This window comes from Delphinus delphis, chromosome 9 (assembly GCF_949987515.2).
Source record: "Delphinus delphis chromosome 9, mDelDel1.2, whole genome shotgun sequence".
Classification (NCBI taxonomy): domain Eukaryota; kingdom Metazoa; phylum Chordata; class Mammalia; order Artiodactyla; family Delphinidae; genus Delphinus; species Delphinus delphis.
Window position 1 is genome coordinate 40922519 of NC_082691.1, and position 12907 is coordinate 40935425.

At 36.1% G+C, this 12907-nt stretch overlaps 1 protein-coding gene across 6 annotated transcripts in view; it reads left to right on the forward strand.

Annotated features, from left to right (window-relative positions):
* The window catches only part of ETV1 (ETS variant transcription factor 1), a 101288-nt gene that overhangs the window by 71957 nt on the left and 16424 nt on the right, over nt 1–12907 (forward strand). For all 6 annotated transcript variants that reach the window (XM_060020436.1, XM_060020433.1, XM_060020432.1 and 3 more), the window contains one exon: nt 12515–12581. In XM_060020436.1, the coding sequence (XP_059876419.1) occupies nt 12515–12581 (67 nt within the window). The remainder of the gene's footprint in view (nt 1–12514; nt 12582–12907) is intronic.

Below are 12907 nucleotides of genomic sequence, written 5' to 3' on the forward strand. Positions count from 1 at the left end.
TTCTGAAATAAGAAAAAGGGGGAAAGCGTGTGCTTGGAGCTTCGGGAGAGGAGGAAGCAGTTGTAGAGGGTAAGGGAGAAAGCTGACGTCATGTTTTCTGAAGAAAAAGTTTCTGTATTTTTTAATTGTGTTTTTTAGGGCCATCAGTCCTGGTACTGATGAGGCCTTCTTTCAGTTTGGAGGCATGTCGCATTTATGTGGTAGTAAATGTTAGCATTATTTTCAATTGGGAAATTGACACAAATAGCTGTTTCATAGAATCATAAACCTTTAAACTCATGAAAGCTCTGGGGTATCACCTAATTCACATTCCTTCTTTACGCCCTATTATACAGATAAAATGTCCGAGGCTTATTCAAGTTAACTTACCATCAGTTACAAAGGTGTTTTGTGAAACAGCCAAAACCAGAACCAAGGTTTTCTTATTCTTAGTTTAGTGCACAGTCCACAGCCTATCTTTCTATATAATTGTCCAAAATAAAGTACTTTAATCTACAATTTGTTAGATATATTATTTACCCTTTTCTCTAATTCTTAGAATGAGTTTTTGCCTGTGTCTTTTCGGTACGCGGGCCTCTCACTGTTGTGGCCCCTCCCACTGCGGAGCACAGGCTCTGGACGCACAGGCTCAGCGGCCATGGCTCACAGACCCAGCCGCTCCGCGGCACGTGGGATCTTCCTGAACCGGGGCACGAGCCCGCATCCCCTGCATCGGCAGGCGGACTCTCAACCGCTGTGCCACCAGGGAAGCCCTGCCTATGTCTTTTAAAAGCTCTATGTGACCCAGGGCAAAGAAAGCATTTGCAGTAAAACTTAAGGTGTGCTTTTCCTAATGTGGGGGTATTTATTTCACATTAGACAGTCCCCAGATTTTATTCTGTTAGGTGCTCACTGTTGTAAGGTAGGAAAATATAAAACTTCAAATGATATTTCAGTTTAAAATGTGTTCTATTTCCTTTTTAAAAATACACCATAAACATTATCAAACATTGAGATTGTCAGAGAAGTAACTTTCCCTAATAGTTCTTCTGGAAAAGGCTGAACAATTATTAGAAGGAAAAGTATCAAATCGATGGCCTAGCCAGCTCGAAAATTCTTTGATTGATTATATAAACTTTGAGTTTGTCTGAGCCTTCTTTCTTATTGGACTTCACTCTTTGTTAAAACACTTGATAGTTTGATGGCTTAAAATTTAACTATAAGAGTCATTTTCAAACTTTTGTCAGCTGAATCTATTTTTCAGCAGAAAGCTTATGAAGGACTGCGGTATCTAAAAGAGATACGGGACTTCCCTGGCCGTCCAGTGGTTGGAACTCCACACTTCCACTGCAGAGGGCGAGGGTTCGATCCCTGGTTGGGGAACTAAGATCCCACATACTGTGTGGCATGGCCAAAAAGTTAAAAAACAAAACAAACAAAAGAACATATAAGGAAAGCTTACATTTGGAAAAATAAGACGGGCCTTTTCTATCTTTCATTTTTAAATCCTAGCAACCCTTTCCAAGTTTCCATATACTTCATCACCTTAGGACTTTGATGAAGGCCAATAGACAAACCTTCAAATTTGGAGAGTAATTATCTGTACTTAGCATGTAGAAAAATAATATGTAGGCAGAGAAATGATAAAATAGGTGCACAATACTTAGCTCATGTTAAGTATGTTAAAACTAGGAATACGTTTAACTTTCATCTGTGAGAGCTGACAAATATATCTGGTACTCACATAGGGCCAAGCTGGCAATGTAGTCGTAAGAGTTAAATAGTTTTGCGTTTCTCAAGTGGCGAGAGAAGATTTTTATGTTGTCAATGTTATTCTGTGTTTTGCTGTGTTGATGGGTACTTATCTTAGATAGCAGAGAAGATAGTGAAGTAATTCCTAATGCTGCTCTTAGTGAGCATTGCTTGGGATTCCCCTTGCAGAATTTAGACTATGGTTTGAAGGTTAAAGTTATAGGATGAAATCAGTAGATAATAGAGCAAGAAAAACATACTTCTTTTCTGCAGCCACATGGAAATATGAGTAAATAGTGCTTTATGTGTTTGGAGATGATTTGTCAGGGCCTCAATCAACTGGCTCAACTTGCACAAAATTACAAAAAAACAAAACCCAAAAAACACCAAAATTCAGAAGGCAAGACGTACTCAGTAGCTTATTTCTAAACTGTTACTACTATGATTGTTACTACTACTCCTGTAGTAATGGCTCAGAAATTCTGTCATCAGGATATATTATTTTTTAATGATTTCTTATTATTTACTTTTTAAGAGGGATATATATTTTAGGGAAACTAACCTCATATATTTTATAATAAATGTTCTTATATGTCTTCTGAACAATTGAGTTATACATAAGTAAACAACCAGAAATATTGTTCAAGAAATACAAGGAATGCAGTGATGACAAAAGGAAACTGTTGAAAAATGCTCATTAAAGTTGGATGGAACAGAGAGAAGAGAAGTAAAGGCTACTGCTATTTATTTTGAACTTCCAGGCTTGCCATAAACTAGCTTCTTCATTTCTGAAATGGAAGGCCCCGTGATTGATAATTATAACTTTAATTTTTAAAAATATGAAATAAAAACATTTAGAAATATTAAGCTTTACTTCATCACTTTTACTTACGTATCTTTGAACCACCTTAAAAACTAATTCCTAAAAGAATACTGAAATTTTTTAAAGCCAAAAACAGAGAATGTTATTTAAGAATTAATAACTGAATGTACGTTGACTCTTCAGTGGTCTTTCTCTGTTCCATGTTTTCTCTGGATGATAGATTATAGGATTCCTTATCATCTCCCCTCCTGGCTGTGTCAAGTATTTTAATTTTAGTTTTATTTTAGTTTAAAGTTAAATATGGTAGTAACTTGATTTATTCGCTATCATTTTATTAGCCAGATATTAGAAATTGGAAGATAAATATTAAATTATAACGCCATAGTAGAAAATCTTGCACACATTTAAAACCAAAGACCATGTATTTTTCATGTTTCTCCTCATTCCTTCTTCTGTAGGCATAGCAAAGATCCTATGAGAAATCAGTTAGAGATATATTCAGGGATTGTTGACTGCAACCATTTCCCAATGTGGCTTCAGGTCACTGGAAGAGAAAAGTATTTTCTTCCCTCTGGAGTCAAGGACCAAGTTACAGATGGCTGATAAAACCCATTATATGTTTTAACAGTGTTTGGTATTGGACTGACTCTTTACAAATCATTCCCATAATTGCTCATAAATAGCTTTCTTCCCTCCTAAAAACTCTGGATATTTTTAAGCATTACCATCTTTAGTAATTTCCAGCGCAGTGATGATTATGGTTCCATGAACTTTGGCTTTTTGTACCTGCTATTTAACACTCCCAAAGGCCAAGCCTTGGCCCTACTCCATTACTAAGCATCATTTGCTTATGGCCACATTTTCTCCTCAAACATGGCAGCTGATTTTTTTCCCTCCTAACTTTGAAACCATTGCTTCAAAAATTTCAAGTGGAGAATCACTCGGGAATTTAAAGGAATGAGCTATTGACCCTTCAGAAAAAATTAACATCTTACCTGTTTCTCTAGAATCCAAATATAATTTTCTTTTTCTCAGTGTGTGATTTGTGGACTAGTAGATCACTTAATCTCTGATATTTAGGTGCTTAAATTATGAAAAGTGACGGTGATGCCTTCCTAATTGATTTTGTTATTATAATAGAGCTCACAGTTTGACTTTGCTTTTTATTGCTTAGCAGATCTCATATGAGTTTTCCTCATTCAGTTCTGGGTTAAAATAGCAAATCTCCCCAAACAGTACTTTGGTCCACTATATCAGTTTTTCTAAGAAATACTTCAGTATGCTCTAAATCTACAGTTACAGTAAGTGGCATTGGCTAGTGATTTGATTTGAGAATTGAGACTATGGTCTGGATTTACTCTTTATGCATTAACACAGGTCAAATGGACAGGGACTGTATTTTAAGTCAGTAATGGAAGGCTGAAGGCTGTCTTAAACCAATCATATCAGTTTTACCCATGACTGATTGATCCCTAGGGGCGGAGCCCTGTAAGCATTTCTCTTACATGAATGGACTCTATAGAGCCTGGAGTTTCATTCATAAAATGGAGATTGAAAGGACACACACACACACACACACACACACACACACACACACACACACTCACACTCTTTACTCTCTGGAATGTCCATTTATACAGAGCTGAAGGGTATAGTGTTCCATCAGCTGCTGCTTTTGCCAGTTGACTGGAAGTAATGATTAATGCTCATTGGTCCTGCCTGCATGTAACCTGACACTATTTATGGCCTTGCAGTGTTCCTAATGTATAGTGAATGAGAAGGCAACATTCTCAAATCAGAAACATAAACAGGAACTGGTGGGTCTGAATTCCATTCAAATATGTCATTTCAGCCACACAGTGTTTGTCTAACTGGGATTTTACAGGCAGGAAAGGGGGAAGGGAGGGATAATCTGCTTGTGAGTTGAACTAGCATGAAAAAAGGGAATTAGAATGGGGAGGGGGGGTGTACTTTTTTAGTGTAGGATTTTTAGTTTCTTTTTAAAGAAAACAACCAGGATGCTTAGGCCCAGAACTGCTTATTGCGAGTGGGTGAGATGAACATACCACTGTTTTCATATGTGCAACTAAGATTTGCAATTAAATGAGACAGTTGAAGGATGCGCGTTTGGATTTCTCCCTCTGTGTGTGTGTTTCATAAACGTGAACAAGAGAGGGAAGATAAATATTTATTTTTTACAAGTATATGTCTGAGTATATATTTTTAGGTTTAGAATATCGTTATAGAATATTTTACACTTAAAGGATCTCTATACTTAAGTGACTTAACTATGTAATAGTTTAAAGGGAGACTTTTTATTTCATAAAATATTTTTACCTAACATAGGCATAACCTAATTGAAATCTTTCCAAGGAATTTTTTTCAGATTAAATAGATTGTGGTTTTTATCATGGGTGTACATGTGTGTAAATTTTCTATTTAATTGCTTCTAATACAGTCTTGAAAATTTTACAAAGACAGCTATTCAAAAACTCATGTGAAAAACAAAGCAAGGCAAAACTGAAAGAATGACACGCATATATCATTATGATTTATTTACTATTCTCTTAAGTTTAGAAAAGTATCTTTGAACATTCCATTCTGCTAACCCTTCTTTGCAGTGTGTGGGCCCTCACAGTTCACTGTTTTCATCCACATGTTTTTGTTATTCTTAGCATTAAAAAATAAAACCACCCACTTGGTATGACACTGGAAACATTATACTGAATCCTGGACCTGTTACCTATTTACTACTAATGTCATTTTGAGCATGTTTTGTTACCTCTTTTGTCCTCAGTTTCCTCATTCATGGAAAGGGGGAAATAATTCCTATACCTTTTGTGTTTTCGTGAGGATTAAATATGACTATGTTTGTAAAATTGCTAATATAGTGTTAGGGGTCTAGGCAATTAGAATAAGGATTTCTGTTGATACGATTTTATCTTAACTTCTAGAGATTTCCTCAGACTGTCGCTAGTTCTTGAATGAGGTGCCACTATTATAATATTTATAAATACACTTCAGGGCTAAAGGATAGGACAAAATAAGAGAGATATTCTGATGTTAAAACAATCATATTGGGGCTTCCCTGGTGGCGCAGTGGTTGAGAGTCCGCCTGCCGATGCAGGGGACACGGGTTCGTGCCCCGGTCTGGGAGGATCCCACATGCCGCGGAGCGGCTGGGCCCGTGAGCCATGGCCGCTGAGCCTGCGCGTCCGGAGCCTGTGCTCCGCAGCGGGAGAGGCCACGGCAGTGAGAGGCCCGCATACCGCAAAAAAAAAAAAAAAAAGAAAGAAAAAACAATCATATTGGGCTTCCCTGGTAGCGCAGTGGTTGAGAGTCCGCCTGCCGATGCAGGGCACACGGGTTCGTGCCCCGGTCCGGGAAGATCCCACATGCCGCGGAGCGGCTAGGCCCGTGAGCCATGGCCGCTGAGCCTGCGCGTCCGGAGCCTGTTTTCCGCAACGGGAGAGGCCACAACAGTGAGAGGCCCGTGTACCGCAAAAAAACAAAACAAGACAAACAAAAAACAATCATATTGTGCATAGCCAGCAAGACAGTGTACAATTATGCTGTTTCTGGCGTAGTGAAACAGTCGTACTGAACTTACTGCTAGTGTTATTCATGTTTAAAGCAAGGAGACTAAATCATCTGACTATTGAGGTGATCCAAGGAAAAATGAGTGAGAGGACAAAGCAATTCATGATGTATTTGTTTCAAATTGTGTAGGTTCCAGAAAGGGAACAATTCAGTATTGAAGCTCATCATGAAAAATTCCCCCACTTCAGCATTTTTTTTGTGGCCTGCTTTGGCAACTAATGGCATCTTTTCTCATATATATTTTTAAACTTCCGTTAATTGTCAGAGTGCAATAATATCTAATAAGTAGTCAAAGTTAAAATTGTGCTTATTTTGTGCAATTGTGTTTCCTATCATTGCAACTTTATTTTCAACTCTAACTTACTGAAACCTCCACAGGCTTGTAAAACTTGTAAAACTGTGAGCCAACTAGATCATAGTAAGCTAATCCTCTTTGAATGTGGTGGTTATTTGTGTAGGATACTGTCCCCTGCAATAAAAAAAAAAAACCCAGATGCTTACAAGAGAAGTTTGTGGTTTCTTAGGTAAAATTCTATGCTGTTGTTTTAGGTTATATAGCCTTTAAGTTTTAAAAGCATCTGAACCCAGATAACTGTGTTACTTTTTTTTTCTTTTTCAAGGTTTTGCAAGCACTATTCTAGGCATACAAAGACTGACATAGTTCTCTTTCTGTCCTCAAAGTCTGTCAACAGTAGATTCAGTACATCTGATCTGTGGCAAAAGAAATATCTCTGCAGATTTTACATTATTTATATTCACAGTTTACTAAAAATCCTAATGACAAAGCTCCCATCTAAGTGTGAATGAAGTAATACCAAATGCATCACTCTCTTAAGATTTCAGCCACCTCCAACTTTTCTGCCTTCTTTACGTGTTTCAGTGACTAAGTTGTTATATTTATATAGAGCTTTTGTGACTGACAACAGATAGATCTTATAAAACTTGACTTAAAGCCTTCACACTTGAATTCAGACATATTAATACTGGGCCTTATTTTTTAGAGTTAATTACTTTCAGGTTTGTTCTATAAATAGCTTGTATGGGTGTAAAAAAAATCCTCATGTTAGCATCCTTTTTAGAACACTTTATAAAATATATTTTCTTGATTAGTTACACGAAATCTCTTCATGTGGCAAGTAGAAATGCAGAGTAAAAGGATGTTACACTAGTATGTATGTGAAGACCTGTGCATTTAAATACATCTTTATGAAGCTCATTTATTTATGCACTCTGGAAAACCTTTGGATTTTAAACATGAAACTGAATTTGCCAGGAAATGAGAAGAAACAAAAAACTTAAGTTTAAGAAAGACAAAACTTAGGCAAGATCTGTCATAATGCTCTTCTTTCTTGAATGAGATTGATGCGATTAGTTCTTGGTACAGCTCAGTATTTGTTTAGATGATAAATAAATGTCTTTGAAAACTTGTTTAAACTCCTGTGTTTACATTGAAATACACACACACACACACACACACAAGCACATTTTTCACCAAGTACCTGTTAATTTCAGATGTATGTTGACACACACATTTTGGCCCTGGAGTTTTAATTTCCGCCATCATCATTATACCATAAACAAGTTTAGGTGGACTTGATCTTGTTACATCACCTCCTCAAGGAGTTAGTTAAGTGTGTAATCAATCCATCTCTGCAGTGTACACTCACATGAAAGCAAAATCACATTAAAATACAACATCAAACTTATTTCTATTTTACTGGGATTTCTCATTTACTCTCAGAGATTTGAATGCTTAATTAAGTTATCACACTGATTGTTTCTCCAGGAATTTAACTAGAAGCATCAAATGAAAGAAAGGTGCTTTTTCCCCCTTTAATTTAGAGTTTACAATCTGAAGTGTTTTCAGCTTCGTACACTATTTGATAACAAAGAATTTCAACAAATCATAGGGATGTCTCATACAACTGTGGCAAATAGTTTCTCTCTGATCCGGCCTGTTATAGCTCCTAGAAACTTTAGGCAAACCATGACCTGAAGAAGAAACTTCATCCTGTACTATGGGGCAACACATATGCAAATCAGAAAAGTGCCTAGCAACGTCAAAACTGCACTTTGTGGGCAGACCTTTGGTAAAGCTTCCCAAATCAGTATTATGTTTCCCAATACAGTTTTAAAATGCAAGTCAAGAAACAGCTTTTTAGTTTCATACTTGCTTATCTTAATTTAAAGGAAATTTTAACTGCGTTACTAAAGGTGAAGACTAATCAAATCAGGTAGTTTAGTGTGTTAGTTTACTTCTTCTTAACTTCCGCCACAGTGACTATGACTAGCGCATTAAAATGACAACACTGCTTTGCTGCTTTGAATTTTTGCAGCATATTAGATCAGCTTTCATCACCATGAACTCATCTGTGACAAATTATAGGCAGTTTAGTTTCTGCAAGCTGATTTGGCCCCATCCTAAGGTCATGCTGAAGAGCTCTTTGATCCATAAGTTTCCAAATAATAAAAAACAATCCTTTACCCTAAATTAAATATACATAATTCAATTTACAGATTGAATTTAAAACTTTTTAGACTAAAGCCATTTAGCATCAAATATCAGGGAGTAATACTGTAAAAAGAAGCTCAAAAGAGGTACCTCCAAATATTTTGAAAATATAATGGAGCTTCTCACTTAAACCTTATAAATTTATAATGAATTTAAAATCAATATATTTTAAATATCATAGGTTAATAGATTTATGAAGAATATTACTGAATAAGTACACGAATAAGCAATGTCAACCATCTCAATAGATACATGATTTAAGAATAGCAAATTAAGTTACAAAAATAATTTTGATATGTAATTATTTCTAGTTCTAAGTACGGTGATTCACACAGTTTAAATACTTGTGAGGTTCACTTAAAAGTAGATTCTGTTAGTAATAAGTACCTTATATTGAATCCTGAGTGTTAGCAGAAAGTAGGCAGAATGTTGCCCGTGGCTTACTCCATATGGTCTTCCAAAAACCCTTTGAAGGAAATCACTGTTATTCCCATTTTACAGATGTGGAGGTTGAGAGTTAAGAGGTGTTAAAAAACTAACAAAATGTTATACTCCCATAAAATATCAGAACTGAGATTCAAAACCAGGTCTCTTAGACGACAAGGTGAACGTTTGTAATCACTGCTGACTAATGATCCTAAGATTATAATCATGGATGCATATTAAGACAGTGTAAATATGCTCTCATCTTAACGTTTGTGAACAGGATAAACTGCAGCTTATTATTGTCACTGAATTATGTAAGTTTTATTTCATGGATAAACATAAACGAATACGTATGAAATGCCTCCATTCCCTGCTACAAAACATTTCCCTTTGAAGTCGCCACTTAGCTAGTTTGGATCTGAGTTGAGCATTTAGCAAAAGTTAAAATGTAATGCCAAACTTCATTGGTTGGATTTTTTATTAGATAAGGTAGAAATGAAAGCAGCAGGCAATTTAATTAGCAGTAATTTTTCTGGGCAAGTCATTACTTTGATGAACTTCAGAGCAACGTTTATGGCTCCTAATTAACCATGTTAGTCATTTGATTGAATAATCACTTTGGAAATGTTTCTACAATTTGATTAGAGTCTGACCCACTCGGATGGTCATAAATTAACTGATATCGCTTTAGGATAACATGACTTTCGTTACTTTAGGGGAGTAAACTTCTCTTAGCCATATTTTTTTCAGGCTTCTCTGGACCATACAGAGGGCACCGATTTTAAAGATAGACTGGACTTAAACGATGCTGGCCAAGTGTCTCAATTCCAAGAGCTAGATGTTAATTTTATTTACTCTGGGGTGTAATCAATAGTATTAAGAACTGGCATAATCACAAATATATTCTCATGTATGCATTTTTTTTCTAAATTGCTGTTCAGTGCTTTTTTGTTGAGCCTTTGGAAACGTAATGGAGGCTGCGGCGTTAGCCATATTTTATGTCATTAATTTACGATGAATTTTAAATCAGTATACTTTAAATGTCATAGAATAATAAGTAGAATTTATGAATAATATTACAGAGTAAGTACCACAGAAACCAATAAATCAGCTAGTTCAATAGACACGAGTATTAGTGAAATTATCCATCGAATCCTATCTTTGATGTCAAATGTCTAGTTTTCCAGGATTATGATTATTTCATATGATGTTAGGGGCACTTTTATAAGCCGACCCTTCAACTTTGAATAGTGGGTTTCTCAGAAACGCTTGCATTTTCTTTCTTCCGCTTTTTCTCCCCCTTTGGGGAGGAAACTACATTTAGTCACGCTAAATATATAATAGAGTTTAACCTATACATTTCCTAGCTGCCTCCAGAGCCAGCCAGCTGTTTTTACAGCCACACTCCAGCTGGGCAGCAGTCAGTAAAAGTATTTTGTGGCAGGGTGTCAACATTGGTACAACAAAATGCTTGCCTCTAAGCAGCTGCGGAGCTGATGGCAGAGTCATTAACACTCTCCTTTCCAGGCCCAGCTGCCTGAGGGAACTTACGCCTTGGTAATAAATCAAAATAACATGAAAAATTAATTTGAAGTACCATTGGTTAAAGAGTTGGGATAAAATGCATTGCTAATCATTTGTTAACCCAGAAGATCAACTCCACTGCAACCCTATTGTAAGCACTGATATCAGGAAGCACGGTTTAACCCTGTAGGGTCAGAATTATATACTACGTAATACTTTATATAAAGAAGGCACAATGTAATAAAGTGTTTGAAAATGAGTTTTACACTATTTTCGGCTTGTAAGCTATTGATTGCCACATACTTTTCAATATTACTGCTATTAGGGATCGCCGTTAAGCTATTTTTGACCAAAACCACATAAGATAAGCTTTTTTCTGTGAAATAATATCTCATATTTTGGTTGATATTTATCACTAGAAAAAATTTTAGAACATCAGGTAGACTTTAAAAATGGAACATTCCAGACCAAGAAAGAATGACATCTGGGCTAAACAGTGCTCATTATCTATTACAGCATGAAAGTCTATAGATGGATAGTTAAAGAGAGATAAGGGCCTTTGGATTCCCATTCATTTAAATGTTATTACTTGTTCAGAAGTTAAGTACTTACTACAAGTGGTGGAAAGGAAGATATATTCTTATATTAAATAGCACACTTGTCGTATATATTTTATACATTTAGTTATGTACATGTTTTTTAAAAAACTTAAGTAATACATACAGAAGATAGAATCAACTTAATCACATGTGTATATATTCCTGTGGAACCTATATATGTTATATGTAGGGTTGGGCCCAGGTTTTTGGTACCTAAAACTTATAAAATTTGGGGAACCCTCTGAAAGAAAAGGAAAAGGAAATGACATATACAAAATTAGGCATAGGATTTCAGTAGGGCTCTTGCAAGTAGAGGGTCTTGAGGTTGAAACTACACTCTCTTCACCATGAATAGACCTCTGGTTATGTGAGTGAACTTCTATATTCAGAGTTAAATAACTAGGGACGATAACAGACTCAGATAACATCTCACCCAACCCTTCGTTTTATATAAACTTAGACACAAAATGGCTTATCTAAAGTCATGTAGCTTTATTAGTAGTAAATGAAGGACTTGAATTTTAATCTTTTGTCTCTTAATCTATATATCTTTCCTTTTCCCCATATCTAAAGCTACTAAACACATTAGATACACAACCATCACTATGACTCAAGTTTAACCATTAACCAAGTTTATTTTCTCAGGGATGAGTTAACTGGGTCACACAGGCAAGGCCTCACTCTTAAGGTAACAATGATGTTTGCTAAAAAGTTGTTGGATTTCTCTTTTATAGCCTCACTGGATTTGAATCTGACCTGTGGGCTTAACAAAATGAAAAGCCAGTCTTGTTTCTATCTGAAGAAAAAAGAGCAGTCACCTTACTAGGCTGGAGTAATTTTAAGAGATATAACAATTTCGTCTTCTCATAATAATTTCTAGCCAGTGTTCATGAAATAAACTATGAATGAGTCTTTTATTGATCTTTGCTTTGGATGACATCGAGTATACAAAGTTATTCCATACATGTCCTGAAATATTTTTTAAGTCATGACACTGCTTGAGGACACAATCACATTTATGCAGGGTTGCTGGTAAAGCCACCTTTACTTTATGAAGGTTGGTGTGGGTAAAACTTTGAATTCACCTGCCTGTTCAGGAGAATCAGTATCCACCATGGTATGCTTCTCATCCTTAAGTTTCTTGTGTGGGCCCTGCCTGAAATGTTAACTATGTGTTGACAAGTTCCCCTCAAGAGACTCGTGTCAGTTTCTGTTACTTTTCCTTTCTGCACTCTGTCCACTGATAACAGCACATTTGCAGCTCCAGACATCTTTGACCGCTGTTGTTTCCTCTTGCAGAAGTGCCTAGCTGCCACTCCATTTATATGAGGCAAGAAGGCTTCCTGGCTCATCCCAGCAGAACAGAAGTTAAGTTTTCCACTATTGAAATTCTTGTAAATACCTGTCAACATAATTGGACATCCTAAGGATGCTGTCAGATTATCATTATATTACATGGGGAAAATCACTTATGTCCACTAAACCATTATTTTAAAACTTTTCTTTTTAAAGTAAAAGGAAGATTTTTCAGGTCATGATCTCTTATATTTGGTTGTTAACATGAGTCATGTGCATATAAACAGCTGAAAAGTGGACTTCTCTGTTCTTTTTTGCCAGCAACCACATTCTTTTGAAAGAGAACGTGTGCTTTTATAAGATCACCTTACCTTACTGCTTTCTACTGAAGTGTAT